The sequence below is a fragment of the Pongo pygmaeus genome, chromosome 20, assembly GCF_028885625.2.
Source record: "Pongo pygmaeus isolate AG05252 chromosome 20, NHGRI_mPonPyg2-v2.0_pri, whole genome shotgun sequence".
NCBI classification, from domain to species: domain Eukaryota; kingdom Metazoa; phylum Chordata; class Mammalia; order Primates; family Hominidae; genus Pongo; species Pongo pygmaeus.
Window position 1 is genome coordinate 44,544,795 of NC_072393.2, and position 27,526 is coordinate 44,572,320.

General features: G+C 48.4%; 1 protein-coding gene across 7 annotated transcripts; it reads right to left on the reverse strand.

The window, feature by feature from the left end:
• Positions 1–485: 485 nt before the first annotated feature.
• FBXO27 (F-box protein 27) lies at positions 486–27,526 on the reverse strand. Of its 7 annotated transcripts, XM_054462631.2 has the most exons (7): positions 27,280–27,526; positions 26,247–26,636; positions 25,359–25,470; positions 25,179–25,274; positions 21,590–21,725; positions 9,091–9,251; positions 486–2,252 (listed from the first exon to the last, which is right to left on the reverse strand). In XM_054462631.2, exons 1-7 carry the CDS (start codon positions 27,305–27,307, stop codon positions 2,165–2,167), a joined length of 1,011 nt encoding a protein of 336 aa, XP_054318606.1. In that variant the 5' UTR covers positions 27,308–27,526; the 3' UTR covers positions 486–2,164. The 7 variants fall into 7 exon arrangements, with proteins under 7 accessions (XP_054318606.1, XP_054318611.1, XP_054318609.1 ...); XM_054462636.2 differs by lacking the exon at positions 9,091–9,251 and having other exon boundaries at positions 27,280–27,522; XM_054462634.2 differs by lacking the exons at positions 486–2,252; positions 9,091–9,251 and adding an exon at positions 18,735–20,270 and having other exon boundaries at positions 25,359–25,467; positions 27,280–27,515.

Sequence of the window (27,526 nt, forward strand, 5' to 3'; positions counted from 1 at the left end):
AACAAAAACCAAAAAAGACATCAACCTGCCAACACCTTTTTTTTTTTTTTTTTTTTTGACAGAGTCTCGTGTCCTCCAGGCTGAGGCTGGAATACAGTGGCGTGATCTTGGCTCACTGCAACTTCTGTCTCCCAGGTTCAAGTGATTCTCATGCCTCAGCCTCCCAAGTAGCTGGGATTACAGCATGAGCCACCATGCCCATCTCATTTTTTTGTATTTTTAGTAGAGTCGGGGTTTCACCATGTTGGCCAGGCTAGTCTCAAACTCCTGACCTCAAGTGATCGCCCACTTCGGCCTCCCAAAGTGTTGGGATTACAGGCGTGAGCCACCATGCCTGGCCATGCCAACACCTTGATCTTGGATTTCCAGCTTCTGGAACTGTGAGAAGTAAATTTCTGTTGTTGAAGCCCCCAAGTCTGTGAATTTTGTTACAGGAGCCCAAGCCAATGTATACAGAGAGTAACATTGCAGCCCACTGAATAAAATAGGAAACCACAAGTCAATACTGATATATGTAGATAAATGAATGAATCCAAAGGTTGATGAAGAATGGGATATTTACACTGTTTTAAAGAACTTATGAAACACTAATTACAAAGAGTAAAGTAACTTGACAGTGAAGGTTGGCCGATGCCACTTTAAATCAAGTGATCAAGGTGAAATGTCATCAATACTGGGACGAATTGAAATCGTGCAGCACATGATAAATGCAGTGGGGACACACAGAAAAGTCTCTTCTGTGATATTCTTGCCAAAGATGTATAATCTGAATCTAATTATAAAGAAACATCAGACAAAAGCAAAAGGAGAGACATTGTACAAAGTAAAACTGGCCTGGCCAGGCGTGGTGGCTCATGCCTGTAATCCTAGCACTTGGGCAGCCGAGGTGGGTGGATCACTTGAGGTCAGGAGTTCGAGACCAGCCGGGCAAACATGGTGAAAAACCCGTCTCTACTGAAAATAAAAAAAATTGGCCAGGCACGGTGGCTTACTCCTGTAACCCCAGCACTTTGGGAGGCCAAGGTGGGTGGATCACCTGAGGTTGGGAGTTCGAGACCAGCCCGACCAACATGGAGAAACCCTGTCTCTACTAAAAATACAAAAAATTATCCTGGCGTGGTGGTGCATGCCTGTAATCCCAGCTATTCGGGAGGCTGAGGTAGGAGAATCGCTTGAACCCGGGAAGCGGAGGTTGCGGTGAGCCGAGATCACGCCACTGAACACCAGCCTGGGCAACAAGAGCGAAACTCCTTCTCAAAAAAAAAAGAAAAAGAAAAAAGAAAAAAAAAGCACATCCCACTAACCACAGAGATCTAGCTTCGAAAGCCAAGTGGCTTCCTCCTTGTTTCTGTATGAATTGTTTTTGTGGTTCAACACATTGACTCAGGCACAGCAAGTACAGCTGACCAGTAAGTTGAAGCTGATCTGAACAGTGTTCAGGGCTAAGACAGTGTCCTAATAATCAGGGGACAACACACACATGAAATATAATCCCAGGCCAGGTGCGGTGGCTCATGCCTATAATCCCAGTACTTTGGGAGGGTAAGGCGGGAAGATCACTTGAGCCCAGGAGTTCAAGACCAGCCTGGGCAACATAGAGAAACTCCATCTCTACAAAAAATGCAAAAAAGGCATGGTGGTGTGCGCCTATAGTCACAGCTCCTTGGGAGACTGAGGCGGGAGGATCACTTGAGGCCAGGAATTCGAAGCTGCAGTGAGCTGAGATCGTACCACTGGACTCTAGCCTGGGTGTCTCCGAAAAAAAAAAAAAAAAAAAAACCCAGAAAAGTACAATCCCAGAGGGCACATGTGGTGCCCCCTGGAGACGGAGAGTTTACAGTTTTTAGGGAACCCCAGGCAGGAGGTGCATTCATTAGAGGTTCAGGGGCCCCATTGTGGTCTTCCAGCCTGGGCCCTCCAGCCCTAAAGTTGCCAGACCAGTCCAAACAGATCTGCTCAGTCCTTGCTGTCAGAGGGAATGCCCAAGGCAGTCAATTCCAGATGGGTTTTGCATGTCCATGACAACAGTGTCTCTGCCTGAGGAGTGTGGACAGCAACCCCAGCTGGGCGTTCTGGTGGAAGATCCAGGAGCTGGGCCACCCCAGGTGGCAGGTGAGCAGGTGGAAGGATAGGTATCAAATGGAGGGTCACGGTCAATTTGAATTCAAATCAGTCCAGCAGCTTGGAAAGGCAAGACCGGGTGTTTCTTCTTATTTTTCTTTGGGAGGAGGGGAAAGTTTCCAGGAGTAGTTCTGAAAGACAGAGGTCATTACTGCCCACCCCCAACTCTGCACCTCCCCAGATGCCAAGTTTGTGTTTGGGCTATTTTTCAAACATTAATTAATTAACTAGTTAATTTTTAGAGACAAGTTCTCTCTCTGTCACCCAGGCTGGAGTGCAATGGCACGATCTCAGCTCACCGCAACCTCCGCCTCCCAGGCTCAAGCAATCCTCCCACCTCAGCCTCCCAAGTAGCTGGGACTACGGGCACATGCCACCACGCCTGGCTAATTTTTGCATTTTTTGTAGAGATGGGGTTTCCCTATGTTGCCCAGGCTGCCCAGGCTGGGCTCGAACTCCTGGGCTCAAGAAATCTGCCTGCCTCAGCCTCCCAAAGTGCTGGGATTACAGGTGTGAGCCACCGCACCCTGCCTGTGTTTTGGGTATTTAAAAATGTTTTATTGGCTGGGCACGGTGGCTCACATCTGTAATCCTAGCAATTTGGGAGGCTTAGGTGAGCGGTTGCCTGAGCTTAGGAGTTCGACACCAGCCTGGCCAACATGGTGAAACCCCATCTCTACTAAAAATACGAAAAATTAGCCAGGCATGGTGGTGCATGCCTATAGTCCCAGTTACTTGGGAGGCTGAGGCACGATAATCACTTGAACCTGGGAACCAGAGGTTGCAGTGAGCCGAGATGGTGCCACTGCACTCCAGCCTGGGCAACAGAGTGAGACTCTGTCTCAAAAACAAAAAGGAGGTTTTATTTATTTAAATATAAATGGGGTCTCACTATGTTGCCCAGGCTGGACTTGAACTCCTGGGCTCAAGCAGTCCTTCTGCCTCAGCCTTTTGAGTAGCTGGGATTACAAGCATGTGCTAATGTAACCGGCTCTGTTTTTGCCTTTTTGTTACAAAATCAGTATGTCTCATTCGGTCATTATAACTTTAGATTTTTTTTCCATTTTTACGGAGGTAAAATTCATACAATATATAAATCACTATTTTAGCCATTTAAAAATGTATATAACTCAGTGGTTTTTGGTACATTCACAATGTTGTACAACCATCACCACCATCTAGTTCCCGAATCACCCTAAACAAACCGTGTACCTGTGAGCAGTCACTCTCCATCCTCCCTCATCCTCCCTGGCAACCGCTAATCTATTTCCTGTCTCGACAGATTTTCCTATTCTGGGCAATTCATATAAATGGATTCATACAATATGTGGACTTCTTTCATTTAGCATGTTTTCAAGGTTCATCCATATTGCAGATATATCAGTATTTCATTCCTTTTTTGTATGTTTGTTTTGAGACAGAGTCTCGCTCCATCACCCAGGCTGGAGTGCAGTGGGGTGATCCTGGCTCACCACAACCTCCGCCTCCCAAGTTCAAGCAATTCTTCTGCCTCAGCCTCCTGAGTAGCTGGGATTACAGGCGCCCGCCACCATGCCCAGCTAATTTTTTGTATTTTTAGTAGAGATGGGGTTTCACCATATTAGCCAGGCTGGTCTCAAACTCCTGACCTCAAGTGATCTGCCCTCCTTGGCCTCCTAAAATGTTGGGACTACAGGCGTGAGCCTCCACGCCCAGCCTATTCCTTTTTATGATGGAATAATTTCCCATTGTATGGGTGGACCACTTTTGGTTTATCCATTCATCAGCTGAAGGACATTTGGTTGTTTCCACTCTTTGTCTCTCATGAATAATGCAGTTATGAACATTTGTGTATAAGATTTTATTTGAACACTTGTCTTAAATCCTCTTGGGTATATATGTAGGAGTGGAATTGCTGTGTCATACAGTAGAATTCTACGTTTAGCTTTTTGAAGAAATGACAAACAGCTTTCTAAAGCAGCTGTGCCATTTTACATTCCCATCAGCAATGTGTGAGGGTTGTAATTTCTCCATATCATCACCAACACTTGCTGTTTTCTTCTTTTTTTCTTTTTGCTCATATTCATCCTACTGGGTAGGAGGTGGTATTTCACTGTAGCTTTGACCTGCATTTCCCTAAGGATTAATGCTGTTGAACATCTTTTCATGTACTTACCGAACACTGGTATATCTTCTTTGGAAAAATACCTATTCAAGTCCTTTGCTCATTTGAAAACTGAGTTGCTTATCTTTTATTGTTGAGTTGTAAGAGTTCTTTATATATTTTGGATACTAGACCCTTATCAGATATATAATTTGCAAAACATTCTTTCCCGGTCTATGGGTTGTCTTTTCTTTATTTTGTTGTGTCCTTTGATGCACAAAAATTGTGGGTTTTTTGGTTGTTGCCGTTGTTGTTTGTTTGTTTTTGAGACAGAGTCTCACTCTGTCCCCCAGGCTGGTGTGCAGCGGCGTGATCTCGGCTCACTGCAACCTGCGCCCCCTGGGTTCAAGTGATTCTCAGGCCTCAGCCTCCCGAGTAGCTGGGATTATAGGCAGCCACCACCACTCCTGGCTAATTGTTATGTTTTTAGTGGAGGCGGGGTTTCACCATGTTGGCCAGGCTTGTCATGAACTCCTGGGCTCAAGTGATCCTCCTGCCTCAGCCTCCCAAAGTGCTGGGATTAGAGGTGTGAGCCACTGCACCCAGCCTAAAAATTTAAAATTTTGATGAGGTCAAAGTTACTTTTTTTTTTTTCTATTGTTGCTTGTGCTTTTAGTGTTATCTAAAAATCAATTACCAAATCAAGGTCATAAAGATGTATCCCTGTATTCTTCTAAGAATGTTATAGTTTTAGCTCTTAGTGTTTGAGGCACTTTGATTTAATTTCTGTATATGGTGTGAGATAGGGGCCCAGTTGCACTCCTTTGGATGTGGTTATCCAGCAACATTTGTTGAAAATATGATTCTTTCCCCCACTGAATGGTCTTGGCACCGTTGTTGAAAATCAATTGATCATCGATGTATGAGTTTATTTCTGGACTCTCGATTCTATTCCATTGATTTACGTCTCTCCTTATGAGGTAGGAGGTGGGACTTAACTCCAGAGGCAGGGCTTGGACACTGGACCAAATTGAGGACTAGCTGAAACAGGGCTGGGGTGGAATGAGCTTTCCATAAGACACGCCCATCAGTGCGCCGTGTCAGTTTACCGTTGCCATCGCAACACCAGGGAGTTATCCCCCCTCTCTTCCACGGCATTGACTCGATGACCCAAAAGTTATTACCCATTCCCTAGAAATTTTTGCACAAATCACCCCTTAATCTGCATGTGTTAAAAGTAGATATAAATGACTGCCAAACTGCCCTGAGCTGCTAGTCTCTGCCTACAGCCCTGCTGTGCAGGAGTAATCAGAGTTGTAACAGGGCTGGAGCTATAACACTGCCCCTTCAATAAAGCTGTTTTCTTCTACCATTGTCTTGGCCTTGAATTCTTTCCTGGGCAAAGCCAAGAACCTCATGGGCTAAGTCTCACTTTGGGGCGCACTTGTCCAACATCACTTATGCCAGGACCACAGTGTTCTGATTACTGTAGCTTTGTAGTAAGTTTTGAAACTGGAAAGTGTGAATCCTCCAACTTTGTTCTTTTTCAAGATTGTTTTGGCTATTTGGAACCTCTTGCGATTCCATGTGAATTTTGCGATCAGCTTGTCCATTTCTGCAAAAAAAATGGCTCTTAAAATTTTGATAGGTGGCGGGGCAAAGTGGCTCACGCCAGTAATTCCAGCACTTTGGGAGGCTGACGCGGGCGGACCACCCGAGGTCAGGAGTTTGAGACCACCCTGGGCAACATGATGAAACACCGTCTCTACTAAAAATACAAAAAATTAGCTGGGCATGGTGTCACCCACCTGTAATCCCAGCTACCTGGAAGGTGGGGGCACGAGAGTTGCTTGAACCTGGGAGGCGGAGGTTGCAGTGAGCTGAGACTGTGCCACTGGACTCCACCCTGGGCAACAGAGCGAAACTCTCTCTCTCTCAAAAAATTTGTTTTGATAGGCATTGCAACTGAATCTGTAGATCAATTGAGGGAGTATTGTCATCTTAAAAATATAAAGTCTTCCAGTTGATGAACATGGGGTATCTATTTATTTAGCTCTTATTTAATTTCTTTCAGCAATGTTGTAGTTTTCAGTGTAAAAGTAGAATTGTTTTCTTAATTTCATTTTCAGATTGGCATTGCTAGTGTATTGAAATACAACTAATTTTCTTTTCTTATTTTTCGCAGAGATGGGGAGGGGGTCTCCCTTTGTTGCCCTGGCTGGTCTTGAACTCTTGGCCTCAAGCAATCCTCCCACCTCGCCTCCCAAAGTGTTGCGAATTAGCCACTATGCTGAGCCCTGATTTTCTTTCTTTTTTTCTTTTTTTTTTTTTTTTTGAGACGGAGTCGCGCTCTGTCATCCCAGGCTGGAGTACAGTGATGCGATCTTGGCTCACTACAAGCTCCACCTCCTGGGTTCACGCCATTCTCCTGCCTCAGCTTCCCGAGTAGCTGGGACTACAGGTGGCCACCACCATGCCCGGCTAATTTTTTGTATTTTTTTTTTTTTAGTAGAGACGCGGTTTCACCGTGTTAGCCAGGATGGTCTCGATCTCCTGACCTCATGATCTGCCCGTCTTGGCCTCCCAAAGTACTGGGATTACAGACGTGAGCCACTGTGCCTGGCCGAGCCCTGATTTTCAATATTGATTTGTATCCCAGAAATGTCCTGAATCTGAATTTATTAACTTTTTTTTTTTTTTTGAGACAGTTTCGCTCTTGTTGCCCAGGCTGGAGTGCAATGGCGCGATCTTTGCTCACCGCAACCTCAGCCTCCCGGGTTCAAGCAATTCTCCTGCCTCAGCCTCTCGAGTAGCTGGGATTACAGGCATGGGCCACCACGCCTGACTCATTTTGTATTTTTAATAGAGATGGGGTTTCTCCATGTTGACCAGGCTGGTCTCAAACTCCCGACCTCAGGAGATCCACCCACCTCGGCCTCCCAAAATGTTGGGATTACAGGCGTGAGCCACCGTGCCCAGCCACATTTTCAAATTCTCATCTAAATGTTTCATCCAGAAGAGCTGGATACAAAAGGGATGGAAGCATTTTACAGAAGAAACATTTTTATACAAGTTGACTAGAAAGACACATCACATCCAGGAATTGGTCAGGATGAAATTCTAAATTTTCTTCTTCTTCTTCTTCTTCTTTTTTTTTTTGTTACCAGCTTATATATCAAGAACAGAAGCGGGGCACGATGGCTCATGCCTGTAATCCCAGCACTTTGGGAGGCCAAGGAGGCCGGATCACCTGATGTTGGGAGTTTGAGACCAGCCTGGCCAACATAGTGAAACCCCAACTCTATTAAAAGAATACAAAAATTAGCCAGATGTGGAGGCACGGGCCTGTAGTTCTAGGTACTTGGGAGGCTGAGGCAGGACAATTGCTTGAACCTGGGAGGTAGAGGTTGCAGTGAGTCAAGATGGCGCTACTGCACTCCAGCCTGGGCAACAGAGTGAGACCCTGTCTCAAAACAAACAAACAAACAAACAAAAAAACACAGAAATCCTAAATTTTCAAAATGGTTTTCTACAACATCTTTCCCGATCATCATCCAATGCACTTCCTGCAAAAGCTCAATCCCTTTCTGGGGACCGCTGCATCAGTAATCAAACTGCCTTCCTAAGGTGTGTGGTGTAGCAGGAGAGAAGTGAGGAAGTAGAGACAGGCTACAGGCCACAGTTGCAACCTGCAACTAATCCAGAAAGTTGAGCACAAGGCAACAGAAATGAAGCATCTCCCAAGTGTCCAACCTGTCAGAAGCAGCCAGAAGGGTCACAGTCCCTGAGACGTGCCCTCGAACTTACAGCTTTTGGCAGGAATCACAGGTTAGAAATACATTCGATGGCCAGGGGCGGTGGCTCATGCCTGCAATCCCAGCACTTTGGGAGGCCGAGGCGGGAGGATCACCTGAGGTCAGGAGTTCGAGACCAGCCTGGCCAACATGGTGAAGCCCTGTCTCTACTAAAAATACAAAAATTAGCCAGGCGTGGTGGCATATGCCTGTAATCCCAGCTACTCGGGAGGCTGAGACAGGAGAATTGCTTGAACCCAGGAGGTGAAGGTTGCAGTGAGCTGAGATCACACCATTGCACTCTAGCCTGGGCGACAGAAGGAGGCTCTGTCTAAAAGAAAACATAAAAAAAAGGAAAAGAAAAGAAAAAGAAAGAAATATAGAGCCAAAAAGCCAGTTGATTGTAGATGGTTTCCTCAAAGAAGAAGCCCTTTCCTTGGCCCGGAGTGGTGGCTCACGTCTGTAATCCCAGCACTTTAGGAGGCCAAGGCAGGCGGATCATGGGGTCAGGAGATCAAGACCATCCTGGCTCATATGGTAAAACCCCGTCTCTACTAAAAATACAAAAAATTAGCCGGGCGTGGTGGCAGGCGCCTGTAGTCCCAGCAACACAGGAGGGTGAGGTAGGAGAATGGCGTGAACCCGGGAGGTGGAGCTTGCAGTGAGCTGAGATCGTGCCACTGCACTCCAGCCTGGGCGAGAGAGTGAGACTCCGTCTCAAAAAAAAAAAGAAGCCCTTTCCTGTGGGCATTTTTATATGATCCAGATGGTTCAGCCAGCATCCATGATGTTTTCAGTTTAGGTCCCACAGAGGGTGCCCTAAGTCTGCAATGGTCTCATAGTCAAAGTCCTGTTCCTGGAGTGTGCGCCCGTTTTTAATGTAGCACAGCACATGCTGAGACTGAAACAGCAAAGAGCAGACAGCAGTATCAGGTTTTGGCTTACACTCAGGTCCAGGCCATTAGGATCTGTGAATTCAGGAAGCCACAAGTCAGTGGCTGTTCTTTGGCAGCAGCAAAGCCAAGACGCTGCAGGCTAGAAGGTTCTGTTTCAAGTTCAAGTGACAAACAAGGCTTTCCTAAGCCCTTTTACCTTGTCAATCTTAGAGCTGGAATTGATGCACTCAAAAACATGCACGGGCTGGACGCAGTGGCTTGTGCCTGTAATCCCAGCACTATGGGAGGCTGAGGCGGGAGGATTGCTTGAGCACAGGAGTTCAAGACCAGCCCAGGCAACATAGTGAAACTGTGTCTCTACAAAAAAAAAAGAAAAAAAATTAAAATTAACTGGGCGTGGAGGTGGGCACCTGTAGTCCCAGTTACTTAGGAGGCCGAGGTGGGAGGATTGCTTGAGCCCGGGAGGTTGAGGCTGCAGTGAACCATGACTGCATCATTGTACTCCAGCTTGGGTAACAGAGTGAGACCCTGTCTAAAAAACAAAAAACAAACAAACAAACAAAAATGCATACCTTCAAGAAAAAGAGAAGACAACCACAGACTGGGAGAAGGGATTTGCAGAAGACATATCTGATAAAGGACTATTATTCAAAATGTACAAAGAACTCTTAAAACTCCTAATAAGGGTGGTGTGTGCCTGTAATCCCAACTACTTGGGAGGCTGAGGCAAGAGAATCACTTGAACCTGGAAGATGGAGTTTGCAGTGAGCCGAGATCACGCCATTGCACTCCAGCTTGGGCAACAGAGCAAGACCCTGTCTCAAAAAAAAAAAAAAAAAGGTTGCGGGCAGTGGCTCACACTTGTAATCCCAGCACATTGGGAGGCCAAAGTGGGTGGACTGCTTGAGTCCAGGGGTTTGAGACCAGCCTGGGCAACGTGGCAAAACCCCATCTCTACAAAAAAACAAAAAACATTAGTTGAATGTGGTGGTGTGCCCTTGTGGTCTCAGCTACTCAGGAAGCTGAGGCAGGAGGATGGCTTGAGCCTGGGAGGCAGAGGTTGCAGTGAGCCATGATCACACCACTACACTCCAGCCGGGGTGACAGAGCAAGACTCTGTCTCAAAAATAAAAACAGGCTGAGTGTGGTGGCTCATGCCTGTAATCCCAGCACTTTGGGAGGCCAAGGCGGGCGGATCGCTTGAGCCCAGGAGTTTGAGACCAACCTGAGCAACAAAGCAAAACCTCATTTTAAAAAAAAAGTATTAGCCAGGTGTGGTGGCATGCGCCTGTAGTCCCAGCTACTTGGGAGGCTGAGGTAGGAGGCTCGCTTGAGCCTAGGAGTTTTAGGCTGCAGTGAGCCATGGTCTGATCAGGCTACTGCACTTCAGCCTGGGCAACAGAGCGAGACCCTGTCTCTAAAAGTGATCTATCAGCCATGAAAAGACCTGGGGGAACCTTAACTACATATCACTAAGTAAGAGACCAATTAGATAAGGATACATACTGCATGATTCCATCAATATGACATTCTGGAAAAGGCAAAACTATGGAGTCAATATAAAAATCAGTGGTCGGCCAGGCGAGGTGGCTCACGCCTATAATCCCAGCACTTTGGGAGGCTGAGGCGGTTAGATCGTTTGAGGTCAGGAGTTCAAGAACAGCCTGGCCACATGGTAAAACTCCGTCTCAACTAAAAATACAAAAAAATTAGCCAGACGTGGTAGCAGGCACCTGTAATCCCAGCTACTCGGGAGGCTGAGGTGGGAGCATCTCTTGAACCCAGGAGGCGGAGGTTGCAGTGAGCCAAGATCATGCCACTGCACTCCAGCCTGGGTGGACAGTGTGAGACTCCGTCTCAAAACAAAAACAAAACAAACAAAAAGACCAGTGGTCATCTGGGGTTGAGGGAGGGAGGATTGAATTGGTAGAGCACAGAGGACTTTTAGGGCAGTGAAACTAGTCTGTGTGATACCACAATGGTAGATACATGTCATTACACGTTTGTCCCAACCTAGAGAATGTACAACACCAAGTGTGACCCTAATGCAAACTATGGACTTTGGGTGATAAGAATGTGTCAACATAGGTTCATTGACTATAACATGTACCACTCTGGTGGGGGATGTTGACAGCGGGAAGGGGGTGTGTGTGTGTGCGTGAGGGGCTGGGGGAAACAGGGTATATAGGAGAACTCTGTACTTTCTTCTCAATTTTGCTGTGAACCTAAAACTGCTCTAAAAATAAAGTCTAGGCTGGGCACGGTGGCTCACGCCTGTAATCCTAGCACTTTGGGAGGCTGAAATGAAATGAGTTCATAACTTGAACTCAGGAGTTCGAGACCAGCCTGGGCAACATAGTGAGACCTTGTCTCTAATTTGAAAAAAAACAACCAAAAAACAAAAAAACAAAAATTAGCTGGGTGTGGTGGCACACACACCTGTAATTCCAACTACTCAAGAGGCTGAGGCGGGAGGATTGCTTGAGTCTAGGAGGTCAAGGATGCAGTGAGATGAGATTGCACTGTTGTACTCCAGCCTGGGCAACAGAGTGAGACCGTCTCAAAAAATATATATATATATTAAATAAACGAAACTTTTTCAGACATACAAAAAAATATGCACACCAGACTGCCTCATCAGCTGCCTTTAAGGGTTCAGCATTTGATTTTAACAAGGGCTTATTAGCAAACTAGAAAGTGTTTTTTAAAACTCTAAAAGTAGCTAGGTGTGGTGGCATGTGCCTGTAGTCCTAGCTACTCAGGAGGCTGAAGCAGGAGGATCATTTGAGCCCAGGAGGTCGAGGCTGCAGTGAGCCATGATCGTGCCACTGCACTCCAGCCTGGGTGAGAGTGTGAGATCCTGTCTCAAAAAATAATTTTTTGTTTTAAAGTGAAACTCCAAAAGTTTATTTCCATCCAGAGATTGCGTCGCTCTTTTTACTGCTTCTTACTTTCTCCAAAGGCTCCAGTAAGCCAAAATCATGGCAGAAATCATCATTTACAGAGACTGTACTTGTTCTGTTTCCAATACTCAGAGAATTTAAATTCCAATCCTCCCATTGTTGGCAAAAAGCAAGGGATTTGTTTTATACACACGCAATGATTTTTGCAGCTTTCCCTAATCCAGATGATCCTCACAGTGTATAGTGCAAGCATAAACATTTTACATTGATTTAAAAAAATCATACGTTTAGCCCAGGTGTGGTAGCTCACGCCTGTAATCCCAGCACTTTGGGAGGCCGAGGAGGGTGGATCATCTGAGGTCAGGAGTTTGAGACCAGCACAGCCAACATAGTGAAACCCTGTCTCGACCAAAAATACAAAAAATTAGCTGGGCATGGTGGCACGTGCCTGTAATGCCACTTACTCGGGAGGCTGAGAATCACTGGAACCTGGGAGGTGGAGGTTACAGTGACCCAAGATTGAGCCACTGCACTCCAGCTTGGGCAACAGCGAGACTGTCTCAAAAAAAAAAACCAAAAAAACAAAAAAACATATATCTAGATGAAACAGTCACAAAATACAAAGGAGCTTTTCAAATTTCTCCCTTTTTTTTTCTCATTGCAAACCTACTCAAATGTCTATCAATAAATTCAACACTTAATAGTTGGAATAGAAGGCAGGGTTGCTGCAACCTGTAGGCTGAAGAAATGGGTAGAATCTACAGTCAGCCTTTGGTATCCATGGGATTGGTTCCAGAAACTCCCACGGATCCCAAAATCTACAGATACTCAAGTCCTTATATAAAATGCAGTGATATTTGCATATAACCTCCACGCATCCTCCCATATACTTTATTTATTAATTATTATTTTTTTGTGATGGAGTTTCACTCTTGATGCTCAGGCTGGAGTGCAATGGTGCGATCTCACTCACTGCAACCTCCACCTCCTGGGTTCAAGCAATCCTCCTGCCTCAGCCTCCCAAGTAACTGGGCTTATAGGCGCCCGCCACTATGCCCAGCTAATTTTTTTGTATTTTTAGTAGAGATGGGGTTTCACCATGTTGGCCAAAACTTACACACATAAACACAGACTTTACATGGTACCATTTGCAGTTGAGACAAATGTAAATCAATGCAAAGATGCAGAGTGAAATCATAATTGCACGAAATTAACTGAAGTAATATTGTACTATTGTAATAATTTCATAGCCACCTCCTGTTGTTATTGCAGTAAGCTGAAGTGTTGTATCAGCTTAAACACCATGTGATACTAATCATCTCCAGGGAGTTCGTTTCTCCAGTAAATTGCATAGCACAGTAAACAGTGATATCTTCCGGTTCTCGTTCATTTTTCATCTTGTTGAGTGTAATATCGTAAACCCTGAATAACCCCACGGGACCCATACAAAGAGCCACTGGTGAAACTGAAAGTGCTCCCAAGAAGTAGACAAGTCATGACATTACAAGAGAGAGTTGATTTGCTTGATATGTACCATAGATTGAGGTCTGCAGCTGCAGTTGCCTGACATTTCAAGATGAATTCAGCATGGAGGAGCATTGTAAAAAAAAAAAAAAAAAGTGAAATTCCCGAAGTGATCACAGTTATGCCAGCAGGCAGGAAATCCTTGCACTTTTTGTGAAATACCTTTTTATCTTATACAGAAAATGCAAAGCCAGGTGTGATGGCTCGCGCCTGGAATCCCAGCACTTTGGGAGGCGGAGGTGGGTGGATCACTTGAGGCCAGGAGTTTGAGACCAGCCTGGCCAATGTGGCGAAACCCTGTCTCTACCAAAAATACAAAAATTAACTGGGCATGGTGGTGGGTGCCTGTAATCCCAGCTACTTGGGAGGCTGAGACACAAGAATCACTTGAACCCGGGAGGCGGAGGTTGCAGTGAGCCCAGATCATGCCACTGCACTCTAGCCTGGGCGACAGAGCAAGACTCTATCACAAAAAAAAAAAAAAAAAAAAAAAAGAAATAAAATGCAGTTTTTCTGTGGGTGCAGAATTGCTGTAAGAAAGGCATACCTGCCAGGCACGTGGTTCACGCCTGTAATCCCAGCACTTTGGGAGGCCAAAGTGGGCAGGTCACGAGGTCAGGAGATCGAGACCATCCTGGCTAACATGGTGAAACCCCGTCTCTACTAAAAATACAAAAAAATTAGCTGGGAGTGGTGGCAGGCACCTGTAGTCCCAGCTATTAGGGAGGCTGAGGCAGGAGAATGGCGTGAACCCAGGAGGCGGAGCTTGCAGTGAGCCGAGATCGTGCCATTGCACTCCAGCCTGGGCAACAGAGTGAGACCCTGTCTCAAAAAAAAAAAAAAAAAAAAAAAAGAAAGAAAGACATACCTATAGACTCTAATATAATTCTAGAAAAGTGTAGCCATTATATGACAACTTAAAGCTAAAGGAAGGTGAAGGACATAAATCTGGAGAGTTTAATGCCAGCAAAGGATGGTTTGATAATTTTAAAGAGTTTGGCTGAAAAAAATATCAAGGTAACAGGAGAGGTGGCTTCTACCAACCAAAAGGCAGCAGATGGGTTCCCAGGTGCCAATGAGAAAATCAGGAGAAAAGTTATCTGTCTAAAGAGGGTTTTTTGTTTGTTTTGTTTGTTTGTTTGTTTGTTTTTGAGACACAGCCTTGCTCTGTTGCCCAGGCTGGTGTGCAGTGGCTCCATCTCAGCTCACTGCAACCTCCGCCTCCTGGGTTCAAGAGATTCTACTGCCTCAGCCTCCTGAGTAGCTGGGATTACAGGTACCCACCACCATACCCAGCTAATTTTTTGTATTTTTAGTAGAGATGGGATTTCACCATGTTGGCCAGGCTGGTCTCGAACTCCTGACCTCAAGCGATTCTCCCCACTTGGCCTCCCAAAGTGCTGGGATTACAGGCAGGAGCCACACCTCGCCTGGTCATGAAGAGGTTTGTAATGCAGACTAAAGTGCCCTATTCTGGAAAAAATGCCTCAAAGGACATTTATTAGTAAGGAAGAGAAGCGAGCACTTAAGGCAGGTAGGGATAGGCTGACTCTACTGTTGCGTGCAAATGGTGTCAGATTTATGATGAGGCTGCCCTTACATAGAAAACTGCTAACCTCCAAGCCTTGAAAGACAAGGCTGCCAGTCTTTCAGTTGTACAATAAGAAGGCCTAGACAACGAGAATCCCTCTTCTGGATTGGTTCCACCGACGCTTTGTCCTTGAAGTTAGGAAGTACCTTGCCAGTTAGTTAGTTTGATATTAGACAATGTCCCTGGCCACCAAGAACCCCATGAATGCAACAATGAAAGTGCCGAAGTGGTCTCATTGCCCCCAAACACAGCGTCTCTAATTCTGCCTCTAGATCAGGGGGTCATAAGGACCTTTAAGGCTCATTACACACTGTGGAAAGGACTGTCAACACTATGGAAGAAAAGCCTGATGTAGAGAACATTAGAAAAGTCTGGAAGGATGACACCACTGAAGAGGCCATCCTTGTTAGAGAAAGGCTACAAATGCCATTGAGCCAAAATAATAAATTCCTGCAGGAGAAAACTGTGTCTATATGTTGTACATGACCTCACAGGATTTATAACAGAGCCAATCAAGGAAATCATTAAAGAGATTGTGGATATGGCAAAAAAAAAAAAAAAAAGAAAAAAAAAAGGTAGGAGGTGAAGGTTTCAAGCTATGGATCTTGGGGAAATTCAAGAGCTAATAGATACCACACTGGAAGAATTAACAGAAGATTTTTTTTTTTTCCTGAGATGGAGTCTCGCTCTGTCATCCAGGCTGGAGTGCGGTAGCAAAATCTCGGCTCACTGCAACCTCCGCCTCCCGGGTTCAAGCGATTCTCCTGCCTTAGCCTCCTGAGTAGCAGGGATTACAGGTGCCCACCACCACGCCCAGCTAATTTTTGTAGTTTTAGTAGAGACGGAGTTTTGCCATGTTGGCCAGGCTGGTCTCGAACTCCTGACCTCAGGTGATCCACCCCCCCTCCTCCCAAAGTGCTGGGATTACAGACGTGAGCCACCATGCCTGGCCAGAAGATGTTAACTGAAGATGTTTTTGACTTCTTTCACAACATGGACCCCTCTGTGATACAGGAATTGACACTAAAGCAAACCGTGGAAGAAGTTTTGGTGCCATATAGAAACATTTTTAGAGAAATGAAAAAGCAAAAAGTCAGACAGAAACTATGATGTATTTCTGTAAAGTACCTGCCTGTCCTGCCTCCCCCTCCACCTCCATCACCTCATCCACTTTTGCCACCTCTAAGACAGCACGACCAGCCCTCCTCTTCCTCCTCCTCTTCAGCCTACTCATTGTGAAGATAACGAAGATGAAGACTTTTATGACGACCACCTCCACTTACTGAATAGTAAATGTACTTTCTCTTCCTTATAATTTGCTTGACAACATTTTCTTTTATTTAGCTTACTTTATTGTAAGAATACAGTATATTATATAAGAACATACAAAATATGTGTTAATTGACCATTTATGTTATCAGTGAGGCTTCTGGTCAAGAGTAGGCTATTAGTAGTTAAGTTTTGGGGGAATCAAAAGTTATACTCGGAATTTTTTTTTTTTTTTTGAGATGGAGTCTTGCCGTGTTGCCCAGGCTGGAGTGCAGTGGCACGATCTCGGCTCACTGCAACCTCTGCCTCCTGGGTTCAAGCGATTCTCCTACCTCAGCCTCCCAAGTAGCTGGGATTACAGGTACCTGCCACCACGCCCAGCTAATTTTTGTATTTTTAGTAGAGATGGGGTTTCACCATGTTGGCCAGGCTGGTCTTGAACTCCTGACTTTGTGATCCACCTGCCTCAGCCTCCCAAAGTGCTGGGATTACAGGTGTGAGCCATCACATCCAGCTATCCTCAGATTTTTAACAGCAAGGAGGGTCAACACCCCAACCATCACGTTGTTCATGGGTCAACTGTATAATGTTTGCACATCACTTCATTCTCATGGAGTCAACATGGTACTTGGCGTGGGGCAAATTCAAGTTTTTACTTTTTGGAACTTTGTGGAAGTTTTTTTTCCCCAAATATTTTCTACTCTTTTTTTTTGGAGAGAAGGTCTCGCTCTGTCTCCTAGGCTGGAGTGCTGTGGTCTCAATATCCGGGGCTCCAGTGATCCTCTCACCTCAGCCCGTCAAGTAGCTGAGACTACAGGCACACGCCCCCCACCACACCCAGCAAATTTTTAAATTTTTTTGTAGAGATGGGTCTCTCTATGTTGCCTAGGTTGGTCTTGAACTCCTGGGCTCAAGCAATTCTCCTGCCTAGGCTTCCTGCAGTGTTGGGATTATAGGCGTGAGCCACCACATCCAGTCTTTCCCGAATATTGTCTTTTGTTGGAGACAGAGTTTTGCTCTGTCATCCAGGCTGGAGTGCAGTGGTGTGATCTTGGCTCACTGCAACCTCCGCCTCCCAGGTTCAAGTGATCCTCCCACCTCAGGCTCCTGACTAGCTGGGACTACAGACGTGTGCCGCCATGCCTGGCTAATTTTTTTGTTTGTTTGTCTGTTTTTGAGACAAAGTCTCTGTCGCCCAGGCTGGAGTTCAGTGGAGAGATCTTGGATCACTGCAACCTCTGCCTCCTGGGTTCAAGCGATTCTCCTGCCTCAGACTCCCAGATAGCTGGGATTACAGGCACCTGCTGCCATGCCTGGCTAATTTGCATTTTTATTTTATTTATTTATTTTTTGAGACAGAGTTTTGCTCTTGTTGCCCTGGCTGGATAGCAATGGCGTGATCTTGGCTTACAGCAACCTCTGCCTCCCAGGTTCAAGCAATTCTCCTGCCTCAGCCTCCCAAGTAGCTGGGATTACAGGTGGCCACCACCATGCCTGGCTAATTTTTTTTTGTATTTTTAGTAGAGATGGGGTTTTGCCATATTGGCCAGGCTGGTCTCGAACTCATGACCTCCGGTGATCCATCTGCCTCAGCCTCCCAAAGTGCTGAGATTACAGGTGTGAGCCACCACGCCCAGCAATTTTTGTATTTTTAGTAGAGACGGGGTTTGACCATGTTGGCTAGCCTGGTCTCGAACTGACCTCAAGTGATCCACCTGCCACGGTCCCCCAGAGTACTGGGATTACAGGCGTGAGGCACCAGGCCCAGCCTCCCGAATATTTCCAATCTACAGTTGGTTGAATCCACAGATGCAGAAGCCAGCCACATGGAGGGCCAACTGTGTATGTTTTTCTTATTCTTTTTTTCCCATCTGGCTTATCGAAAGCTTTGAGCTGGCCAGCAATAGATTTAACCTCTTTTACTCCCAGTTGGAGGAGAGAGCAGCTATAAACTGTTTACTGTCTTTGACCCACCAAAAACTCATTTTGGGAAAGTCTTGGCCCTTTCTCTTGCAGCCTGCAGAAGAGAGGGAAAAAAGCCAAAGGTGTCACTTGGGCCATGCTTTTTTTTCCTCATTGTAGCCAGCACTCACCAAAATCAGCCAGGGGATCCAGGGAGTCAGCTCTCCAGAGGCTGGACCTATTGTCTTTTTTTTTTTTTTTTTTTTTTTTTTGAGACGGAGTCTCGCTCTTTCGCCCAGGATGGAGTGCAGTGATGCAATCCTGGCTCACTGCAACCTCCACCTCCTGGATTCAAAGGATTCTCCTGCTTCAGCCTCCCGAGTAACTGGGATTACAGGCGCACGCCACCATGCCCGGCTAATTTTTTGTATTTTTAGTAGAGACAGGGTTTCACCATGTTGGCCAGGCTGGTCTTGAACTCCTGACGTCAAGTGATCCGCCCACCTCGGCCTCCCAAAGTGCTGGGATTATAGGCGTGAGCCACCACGCCTGGCCTCAGCTGGTGTACAGTTTTCCCTCCTCAACTGGGACTACTTATGATTCTCAACCAAGGCAGTAACACTGCATTTCTATTAAAAAGATCTGAAGCAGTTTTGGCAAAATAAGAAATTTATTACATATGATTGGCAGATACATGCTGCTGATATATTATTCTTACTGTTTGAAAAAAAAGTCAAAATGAAAAATAATGTTATTTTAATTTTAAATACCACACAATTACAGGTCCTTGAGGATCAGGGTTGGGCTCAGGGAATTACCTCGTTTTTCAGAGAAATCAGAGTGGGCAGAACCATCTCCAAATTCTTTTTTTTTTTTTTTTGAGACAGGGTCTCGCTCTGTCACCCAGGCTGGAGTGCAGTGGTATGATCATGGCTCACTATAGCCTCAACCTGGGCACAAATGATCCTCCCACCTCAGCCTCCCAAGTAGCTTGGACTACAGGTGTGTACTACCGCACCTAGCTAACTTTTGTATTTTTTGTAGCAATGGGGGTCTTACTACATTGCCCAGGCTGGTCGTGAACTCTGGGGCTCAACTGATCCTCCCACCTTGGCCTCCCAAAGTGCAGGGATTACAGGTGTGAGCCACCCTGCCTGACCCAAACTTTTTTTTTTGAGACGGAGTTTCGCTGTGTTGCCCAGGCTGGAGTGCAGTGGCATGATCTTGGTTCACTGCAGCCTCTGCCTCCCGGGCTCAAGCAATTCTCCTGCCTCAGCCTCCCGAGTAGCTGGAATTACAGGTGCACACCACCATGCCTGGCTAATTTTTTGGATTTTTAGTAGAGACGGGGTTTCACCATGTTGGTCAGGCGGGTCTTGAACTCCTGACCTCAGGTGATCCACCTGCCTCGGCCTCCCAAAGTGCTGGGATTATAGGCATGAGCCACTGTGCCCGACCCAAACTTTTTTTTTTTAATGTAGACTTTCAGCTGCATGACCTGGTCCCAGCCCTGTAGCTCAGAAGCCCCAGGAGGTGAGGTTCACACCCTTAGGGCTGGGACTGTCTGAGCCCTAAGGGTGAGATTCTAAGTTCAGAGACGAGTTGAGGGCTTCCCTGAAGGGACCAAGGAAGTCCCTGTGGCAGAAACAATAGGAGACAAGAGGTCAATGGTGCGGAGGGGAGGGGATGGTACAGAAGGGCCTGGGGCTGGATCGGAGGGTTTTGGTTGGGAGGAGAAGAGAGGGGAGGGCGAGAATTCTCCTCCAGGATGGGTGTTCCCCGATGCTCACTTGTGGGGTTCCCCTCAGTAGAGTAGGGCCCCCCCAAAGCAGCAGCTGCAGTAAGTAGATAAGATGGAAGAAGCTTCTTCTGGTAGTTTCTAGAACCTGAAGATGGGGCCCGTCAGGGCGTTTGATTGGACCCAGGAATTCCCAGTATGCCAGGGAGGTACAAGTGCTTGGCTGGTTAATGAGGGGTCTCAGCCAATGGTCCCAGGCCCTGGAAGGCACAGTCAGGCTCTCTTGCAAGAAGGGTAGTCCTGGACTAGGACAGACGGACTCGCACGATCACACTGGAGTTGGTCACACGGGCTCCATAGTGGCCAGCCCAGAACTGTGTGTCCTGGCCCCGGTGTTCGAAAGACACAAAGCGGACACCCATCTTGATGTTGGAGAACACGTGGGTGACCTGTAGGCAGAGGAGGGGCTCAGCTCCATTGTGCCACAGCCTCCCCTCCAAAGCTGAGGTTGGGGCCTTCTGGCAGATGGTTATTTTCCAAGGATGGCTATAAAATCTCCCATTGGGCCACATGTTCTTCTAGAATCTTATAGAATCTTCCACTCCCTCATTAAAAAGTGGAATCTGGTCGGGTGCAGTATGGCTCGTGCCTGTAATCCCAGCACTTTGGGAGGCCGAGGCAGGTGGATCGCTTGAGGCCAGGAGTTCGAGACCAGTCTGGCCAACATGGCGAAACCCTGTCTCTACTAAAAATACAAAAAAAATTAGCTGGGCATGGTGGCACGTGCCTGTAGTCCCAGCAACTCGGGAGGCTGAGGCAGGAGAATCACTTGAACCTGGCAGGCGGAGGTTGCAGTGAGCAGAGATCATGCCACTACACTCCAGTCTGGATGATGGAGCAAGACTCTGCCTCAAAAAAAAAAAGAAGTAGAATCTAACTCCCTTCCCCATGAATCAAGGTGGGTTTGCTTGTCACCAAGAATGTGGTGAAAATGATGCTCAGTGACTTTGGCCAAGTGACTTTTTAAGGCTAGGTCAGAAAAAGCAAGGCAGCTTCTACTGTTTCTCTAGAACCCTCCTCCCTGAGCAACCACATAAGCATTCTGACTGCCTAGGAGCCGCCACGCTGTGAGGAAGCCCAAAGGAGCCCAAGCAGAGAGATCCCATGGAGAAGTTCTGAGAGTAAATGAAGAAAGAGTTGTTTGGCCAGCCACCAACTGCTACACACACACCACCCACCACCCTGGCCTGCAGCTCCAGGCATCATCGGAATGTCACTGTCTGAACGCTGAAAGACAGGAGCCAGAACCGCCCAGGTGAGCCCTCCTGAAATTACTGACTTATAGAAATCACGAGAGGTAGTCAAATGACTGTCATTGATTTTTTTTTTTTTAGACAGAGTCTCGCCCTGTCACCCAGGCTGGAGTGCAATGGCACGATCTTGGCTCACTGCAACTTCTGCCTCCCGGATTCAAACGATTGCCTGCCTCAGCTTCCCGAGTAGCTGGGATTACAGGCATGTGCCACCACGCCCAGCTAATTTTTGTATTTTTAATAGAGATGGGGTTTCACCATGTTGGCCAGGCTGCTCTTGAACTCCTGACCTTGTGATCCGCCTACCTTGGCCTCCCAAAGTGCTGGGATTACAGGTGTGAGCCACTGCACCCAGCCAGACTGTCACTGATTTTAAGCCACTAAGTTTTGGGGTGATTTATTTCGCAGCAATAGGCCCCCAACATCCTTTCCCCAAACCCCCATAGGAGACTCACGTGAAGGCAGGCATTGTTGTTCCACTGCGGGATGGGATCAGGCACAGCAGAGAATTTATCTAGAACAGTCTGGTTGGCGTCTAGAAGTTGGACAAGGAGTCTGTACATACAGCCGCTGTCGTGTCGGGCTCCCCACCTGTGGGAGGAGGGAGGCCATGAAGGCTGGACCTGCCACCCCATCTCTTTGGGTGTCTGCCTACCTTGTCCTGCCTTGTCCGAATGCCCTTCCCATGTGTGCAAATCCAGTTCCTCTAAAGAGACTCCTGGGAGGTGATCTCTGGACCCTTGGAATGTTGTGTCAGACAGGAGTGTCTTTGATGGGCACCCAGGTGGTACTGGATAATCTACCAATATGATTTAGGGCAGAGGCCAGCCACACTCATATACATAGTCTCAGTGGGGAGTCTCCGGAAAGACCCACAATGTGACTTTCGGTGGGGGCTGGGAGTCGGGGAACATCAGTTGACCTGGAGGCTGAGATTAACCACGTGGGCAATCGATCAATCCATCAGGCCTAGTGATGAACCCAAGAAACACTCTGGACACCGAGGCTCAAGTGAACTCCCTTGGTCAACAAAATTCCATGCATCTTGTCACACATCAGCACCAGCATGGTAACATGTCCTGATGCCATGGGAGGACAACAGAAGCTCTGTGTTTGATCTTTTCCGTGGATGCTGCTCTATGCCCTCCTTTTCTTGGCTGATTTTAATCTGTATCTTTTCCCTGTAGTGAACCAGAAGTGTGTAGTAGCTTTCTGTGAGTTCGTCCAATGAATTATTGAATTGTGAAGGTGGTTTTGGAAGTCCTCCAAACTTGTAGTTGGTAAAGATGTAGAGATGGGGTTTTGCCATGTGACCCAGGCTGGTCTTGAACTCCTGGACTCAGGCGATCCTCCTGCCTCCGCCTCCCAAAGTGTTGGGATTATAGGCGTGAGCCACCATGCCCAGCCAGATTTTGTTTTTAATTATTACTCATCAAACTACATAACATATTTGTGTTGTTGTGACATATTGTGTCAGAAGTGAGGATGGTCTTAGGGATTCCATCCCCGAAATTTGTAGCGAGCTCTGAACTTCTCAGAAATATTGATGCCTGTCCGGGCGAGGTGGCTCATGCCTGTAATCCTAACACTTTGGGAGGCCAAGGTGGGTGGATCACTTGAGATTAGGAGTTCGAGACCAGCCTGGCCAACATGGTGAAACCTTGTCTCTACTAAAAATACAAAAATTAGCCAGGCGTGGTGGCAGGTGCCTGTAATCCCAGCTACAAGGCAGGAGAATCGCTGGAACCCAGGAGGCAGAGGTTGCAGTGAGCTGAGATCACGCCATTGCACTCCAGCCTGGGCGATAGAGGGAGACCCTGTCTCAAAAACAAAAAACAAACAAATATTGGTGCCTGGCTCTCACCCTCAGATGCTCAGATTTAATTGGTATGAATGGTGCCTGGGCATTTTGTTTTAAAAGCTACCTTTATGATGTGCAGCAAAATTTGGGAGCCACTGATTATCACAATCAAATAGTATCCCACTGATCAAAACAACACAAATATGTTACATAGTTTGATAAGTAATAATAAAAAATAAAATCTGGCCAGCCATCGTGGCTCACACCTGTAATCCCAGCACTTTGGGAGGCAGAGGTGGAAGGATTGCTTGAATCCAGGAGTTCAAGACCAGCCTGGGTGATATGGCAAAACTCTGTCTCTACAGAAAATATGGCTGGGCGTGGTGGCTCACACCTGTAATCCCAGGACTTTGGGAGGCAGAGGCGGGCAGATCACCTGAGGTCAGGAGTTCGAGGCCGGCCTGGCCAACATGGTGAAACCCCGTCTCTACTAAAAATACAAAAATTAGCCAGGTGTGGTGGTGCACACCTGTAATCCCAGCTACTCGGGAAGCTGAGGCAGGAGAATCACTTGAACCTGGGAGGCAGAGGTTGCAGTGAGCTGAGATTGCACCATTGCACTCTAGCCTGGGCCACTGAGTGAGACTCTGTCTCAAAAAAAAAAAAAAAAAGTGAATTTGCTAAGGCCCCAAATTTCCAATGGCCACTTTGCCTGGCTCCCCAGTAGTCCTTACATCTGGGGACCACACCTTAGTGAGAGACTTTTTTCCTATAAAACTAGAGAAGGGGGACACTGAGAGAGATTGGGGAAGGAGAATCATATGATACTTCCCACACAGATGTAACCTATAGCAGATTAATTGTGTAATAGGGGGCTCATGGCTGTAGTGGACCTGGAATTTGACTCCCATTAAACCATCTGGGTCATATACCCCCTGGAAAGTCTTCATGCACCCCAGTTTCAAGACCATCACTACAGAGGACAAGCTCTAGAGTCTGACTCTGGGCCTTATGCCAGGTTCTGCCAAGCCCAGGCTGTGTGACCAGATCAGGGCAAGTCATCTCCCCTTTCTTTTTTTTTTGATGGAGTCTCGCTCTGTTGCCCAGGCTGGAGTGCAGTGGTGCCATCTCAGCTCACTGCAACCTCCACTTCCCGGGTTCAAGCGATTCTCCTGCCTCAGCCTCCCGAGTAGCTGGGACTACAGACACGTACCACCACGCCCAGCTAATTTTTTGTATTTTTAGTAGAGATGGGTTTTGCCATGTTGGCCAGGCTGGTCTCGAACTCCTGATCTCAAGAGATCTGCCCACCTCGGCCTCCCAGAGTGCTGGGATTACAGGCATGAGCCACCGTGCCCAGCCTGCCATCTCCCCTTTCCCAATCTCTCAATTTCCTGCGAAGCTCTGAATGATCTGAGGGCTTGAAATACACCTTCCCACAGGATCAAGGTTCAAAAAAGGTACGCACATAAAGTACTTGCTATGTGCTTGCCATATAATAATTGTCTTTGCAAGAGCCCTATCTTGTAAACAGGGGAAACAGAGGTATGCTGTGACTTGCCCAAGGCTACAAAGCCGCAGAGCTAGGGTTTGAATCTGGGAGGTCTGGCTCCAGAATCTAAGCTCTTGGCCAACCATGCTGTTTTCTCCTCCTAAGGCAAGGAGCATCTCATTCATTCACAGACAAGACTGAGCTGGGCCAAAGGTCTCTGTACTGGATCTCATCTTCTATTTTCCAATCCACATCCTTTTGGGCATGAGCAGAAAGTGTGTACTCTGCTAAGTACTAGAACTATGAGTGTGTTTGTCACTTCACCTCCCTGAACTTGTTTCTTTTTTTTTTTTCTTTCCAGGACTGAGTCTCACTCTGTCGTCCAGGCTGGAGTGCAGTGGTACAACCTCCGCCTCCTGGGTTCAAGCGAGTCTCCTGCCTCAGTCTCCCAAGTATGTGGGACTACAGGTGCGCACTACCAGGCCCGGCTAATTCTTTTTTTGTATTTTTAGTAGAGACGAGGTTTTGCCATGGTGGCTGGGCTGGTCTCGAACTCCTGACCTCAAGTGATCTGCCTGCCTCGACCCCGCAAAGTGCTGGGATTATAGGTGTGAGCCACCATGGCCGGCCTGAACTTCAGATTTTTTATCTGTAAGGAGGGGTTAGGAGGCCTAAATTAAGTCACCCATAAAAAGGTCATGTCACATGCAGTCAGTGCTTAGCAAAGGGCTATTTTAATCATCACACTCACCAGTCAGAGACACAAATCTCAATCCTGCCACTATCCAGCAGTTCAGGCCACAGACCCTCCTCCTCTAGGTCCAAGACCTGCTTCTTGCAACACCAGCTGGGAATGCAGGAGACAGGGTAATGAGAACAGGCAGGCCTTTCTCAACGAGGGGCCGGACCTTTGGATAGCAGGGGCATTCACCTGAATGAAGTCACGAAGCACGTCTGAGAAGGGGCCCCAGGCACGGTTGTCCTGTTTTCCTCCACCACCCAGCCGTCCCCACCGTGCTGCACCATCCATTTTCGGAGGCCTTCTGTGAAATAAAAAAGGCTTGTGCCCAAGTTCCAGTCGCCCGCCTGTTGGTTCCTAGTAAGACTCCGCCCCTAGCCCCTCCCACGTGCTCACTGTGCAGCTCACTCTCCTGACCCTTCCCACCGAGGCCCCGCCCCCTTCCCCTCCCACCAGCTCAGGGCGAAGCCCCGCTCCTCTGGCCCTTCTCACTGATTTGCAGCAAAGCCCTGCCCCTCCAGCCCCTCTCTCTGGCTCCCAGAACTGCCCCACTCCCACCCCTCCCACAGGCAACCGGTGAAGCCCTGCCCAGCCAGCCCTGCACCCTGCGTGCAATGCTGCCTCGTCCCTCCGACACCTCCCACCGGCTTCCAATGCTGCCCCGCCCCTCCGACACCTCCCACCGGCTTCCAATGCTGCCCCGCCCCTCCGACACCTCCCACCGGCTTCCAATGCTGCCCCGCCCCTCCGACTCCTCCCACCGGCTTCCAATGCTGCCCCGCCCCTCCCACTCCTCCCACCGGCTTCCAATGCTGCCCCGCCCCTCCGACACCTCCCATCGGCTTCCAATGCTGCCCCGCCCCTCCGACTCCTCCCACCGGCTTCCAATGCTGCCCCGCCCCTCCGACTCCTCCCACCGGCTCGCAATGCTGCCCCGCCCCTCCCACTCCTCCCACCGGTCCCACTGCGGCCCTGCCCCTGCGGCCCCTTGTACCGGTCCCAGTGCGGCCCCGCCCCTCCGGCCCCTCCACCGCTCCCACTGTGGCCCAGCATCCTGGACTTCCTCTTCCGAGATCCCACCTTGGCCGCAGGGGTTGCGAATAAGGTTGCGTCCGATGGGTCTGCGCGCGCAGAAGCGGCCCAGGGGGCAAGGCCTGGCGTTACGGGCGGGAGACTGGCAGCTGCGGGCGAGGTGCAGCAGCGCGCGGCCGGTGGCGCCGTGGTCGCGGGCCAGGATCAGCAGCCACAGGGCCTGGCCGTCCACCAGGGCTCGCCAGCCCCGGCACACTTGGCGGCAGCGCCCGAGCAGCGTGCGCGGGGGGACGTGGCTCAGCACCACCAGAAGTAGCTCCGGGGGTAGTTGGCTCAGGTCCAGCGCCTCTTCGGGTTCCGGCTCCGGCGCGGGGACCCGGGCGGCCCGGCCCCTGGAGACCGAGGCGCCCATGGTCCCCCCGCCAGGCCCAGCTGTGGCTGCGGGAGAGGAAGGGTCAAGGCGTCAGGGACCAGCAGCCTCCGCGGCGCGCAGCCTCTGCCTGCCGTGATTCTGCCAGCCGCACCCCTATCTTCACCATCCCTGGGCCCTGTCCCCAAGTCCCCATCCCCCAGCCCGTCCTTGATAGCCCCAATATCCCGAAGACCCCGCGGTCTGTGTGTATGCCCCGAATTGCATGCAATCAGCCCCCCTCGGCGGCCCCACCGACACCCCACCCCAAGTCCTACCCCCGGGGCCTGGCGGCGCTCCTCGCCGGGATGCCCTAGGTGTGCCGCAAGCTCCCCACGCCCCTCTGCGTCCTTTTTACTCGCCGGCCCCACCCCTCTTACTAGCTAGCTTCACCCACCCCTGCATCCTCCTTCTTACTCGCCAGCCCCTCCGGCTTGCTCCCTCCCCTTCTCCAAACCCAACCTGCTTCCCGCGAAAGGGCCAGGTGCAGCCAGGAGCTAGGGTCTGCCGCTCACAGCCGTCCTCTCCAGCCGGCCTCCAGCCGGCCCCTTGAAATGTCCCTAATTCGTTAGTAGCAATGAGACGTCTGGCTCTGAGCAACCATTGTTATTTTGGTCAGGCTTCTAAGTGGGAGGCCTCATATCCGTTAACGTGTTAAAAAATTTCCATCACCTTTAAGGTTGGGCATGGTTATCTTCATTTCACAGGAGAAAACAGGCTCCGGCTGCTAAAAATTAATGCAACCAATAGTAACACCAGCCAATTTTTATGGACGGTTTTACTGCCAGCCAGGGTGGCAACCCCATGAAGTAGGTGCTGTTATGCCCTTTACTTCACAGGTGAAAAAACTGAGACCAGCAGAGGCCAAGTGACTTGTCTATGATCACCGGCTAGTAGGGATTTGAATCCAGCCAGCCTA

Excerpts from the sequence above, each read along its gene's own strand:
- FBXO27 (XM_054462631.2), bottom strand. The coding sequence starts at position 27,307 with ATGAAGATAACCATGCCCAACCTTAAAG. Across the intron at positions 25,471-26,246 it reads TCGCAACCCCTGCGGCCAAG|AAGGCCTCCGAAAATGGATG; the intron begins GTGGGATCTCGG and ends TTTATTTCACAG. Across the intron at positions 2,253-9,090 it reads CCAGCTCTAAGATTGACAAG|AACTACTCCTGGAAACTTTC; the intron begins GTAAAAGGGCTT and ends TCTGTCTTTCAG.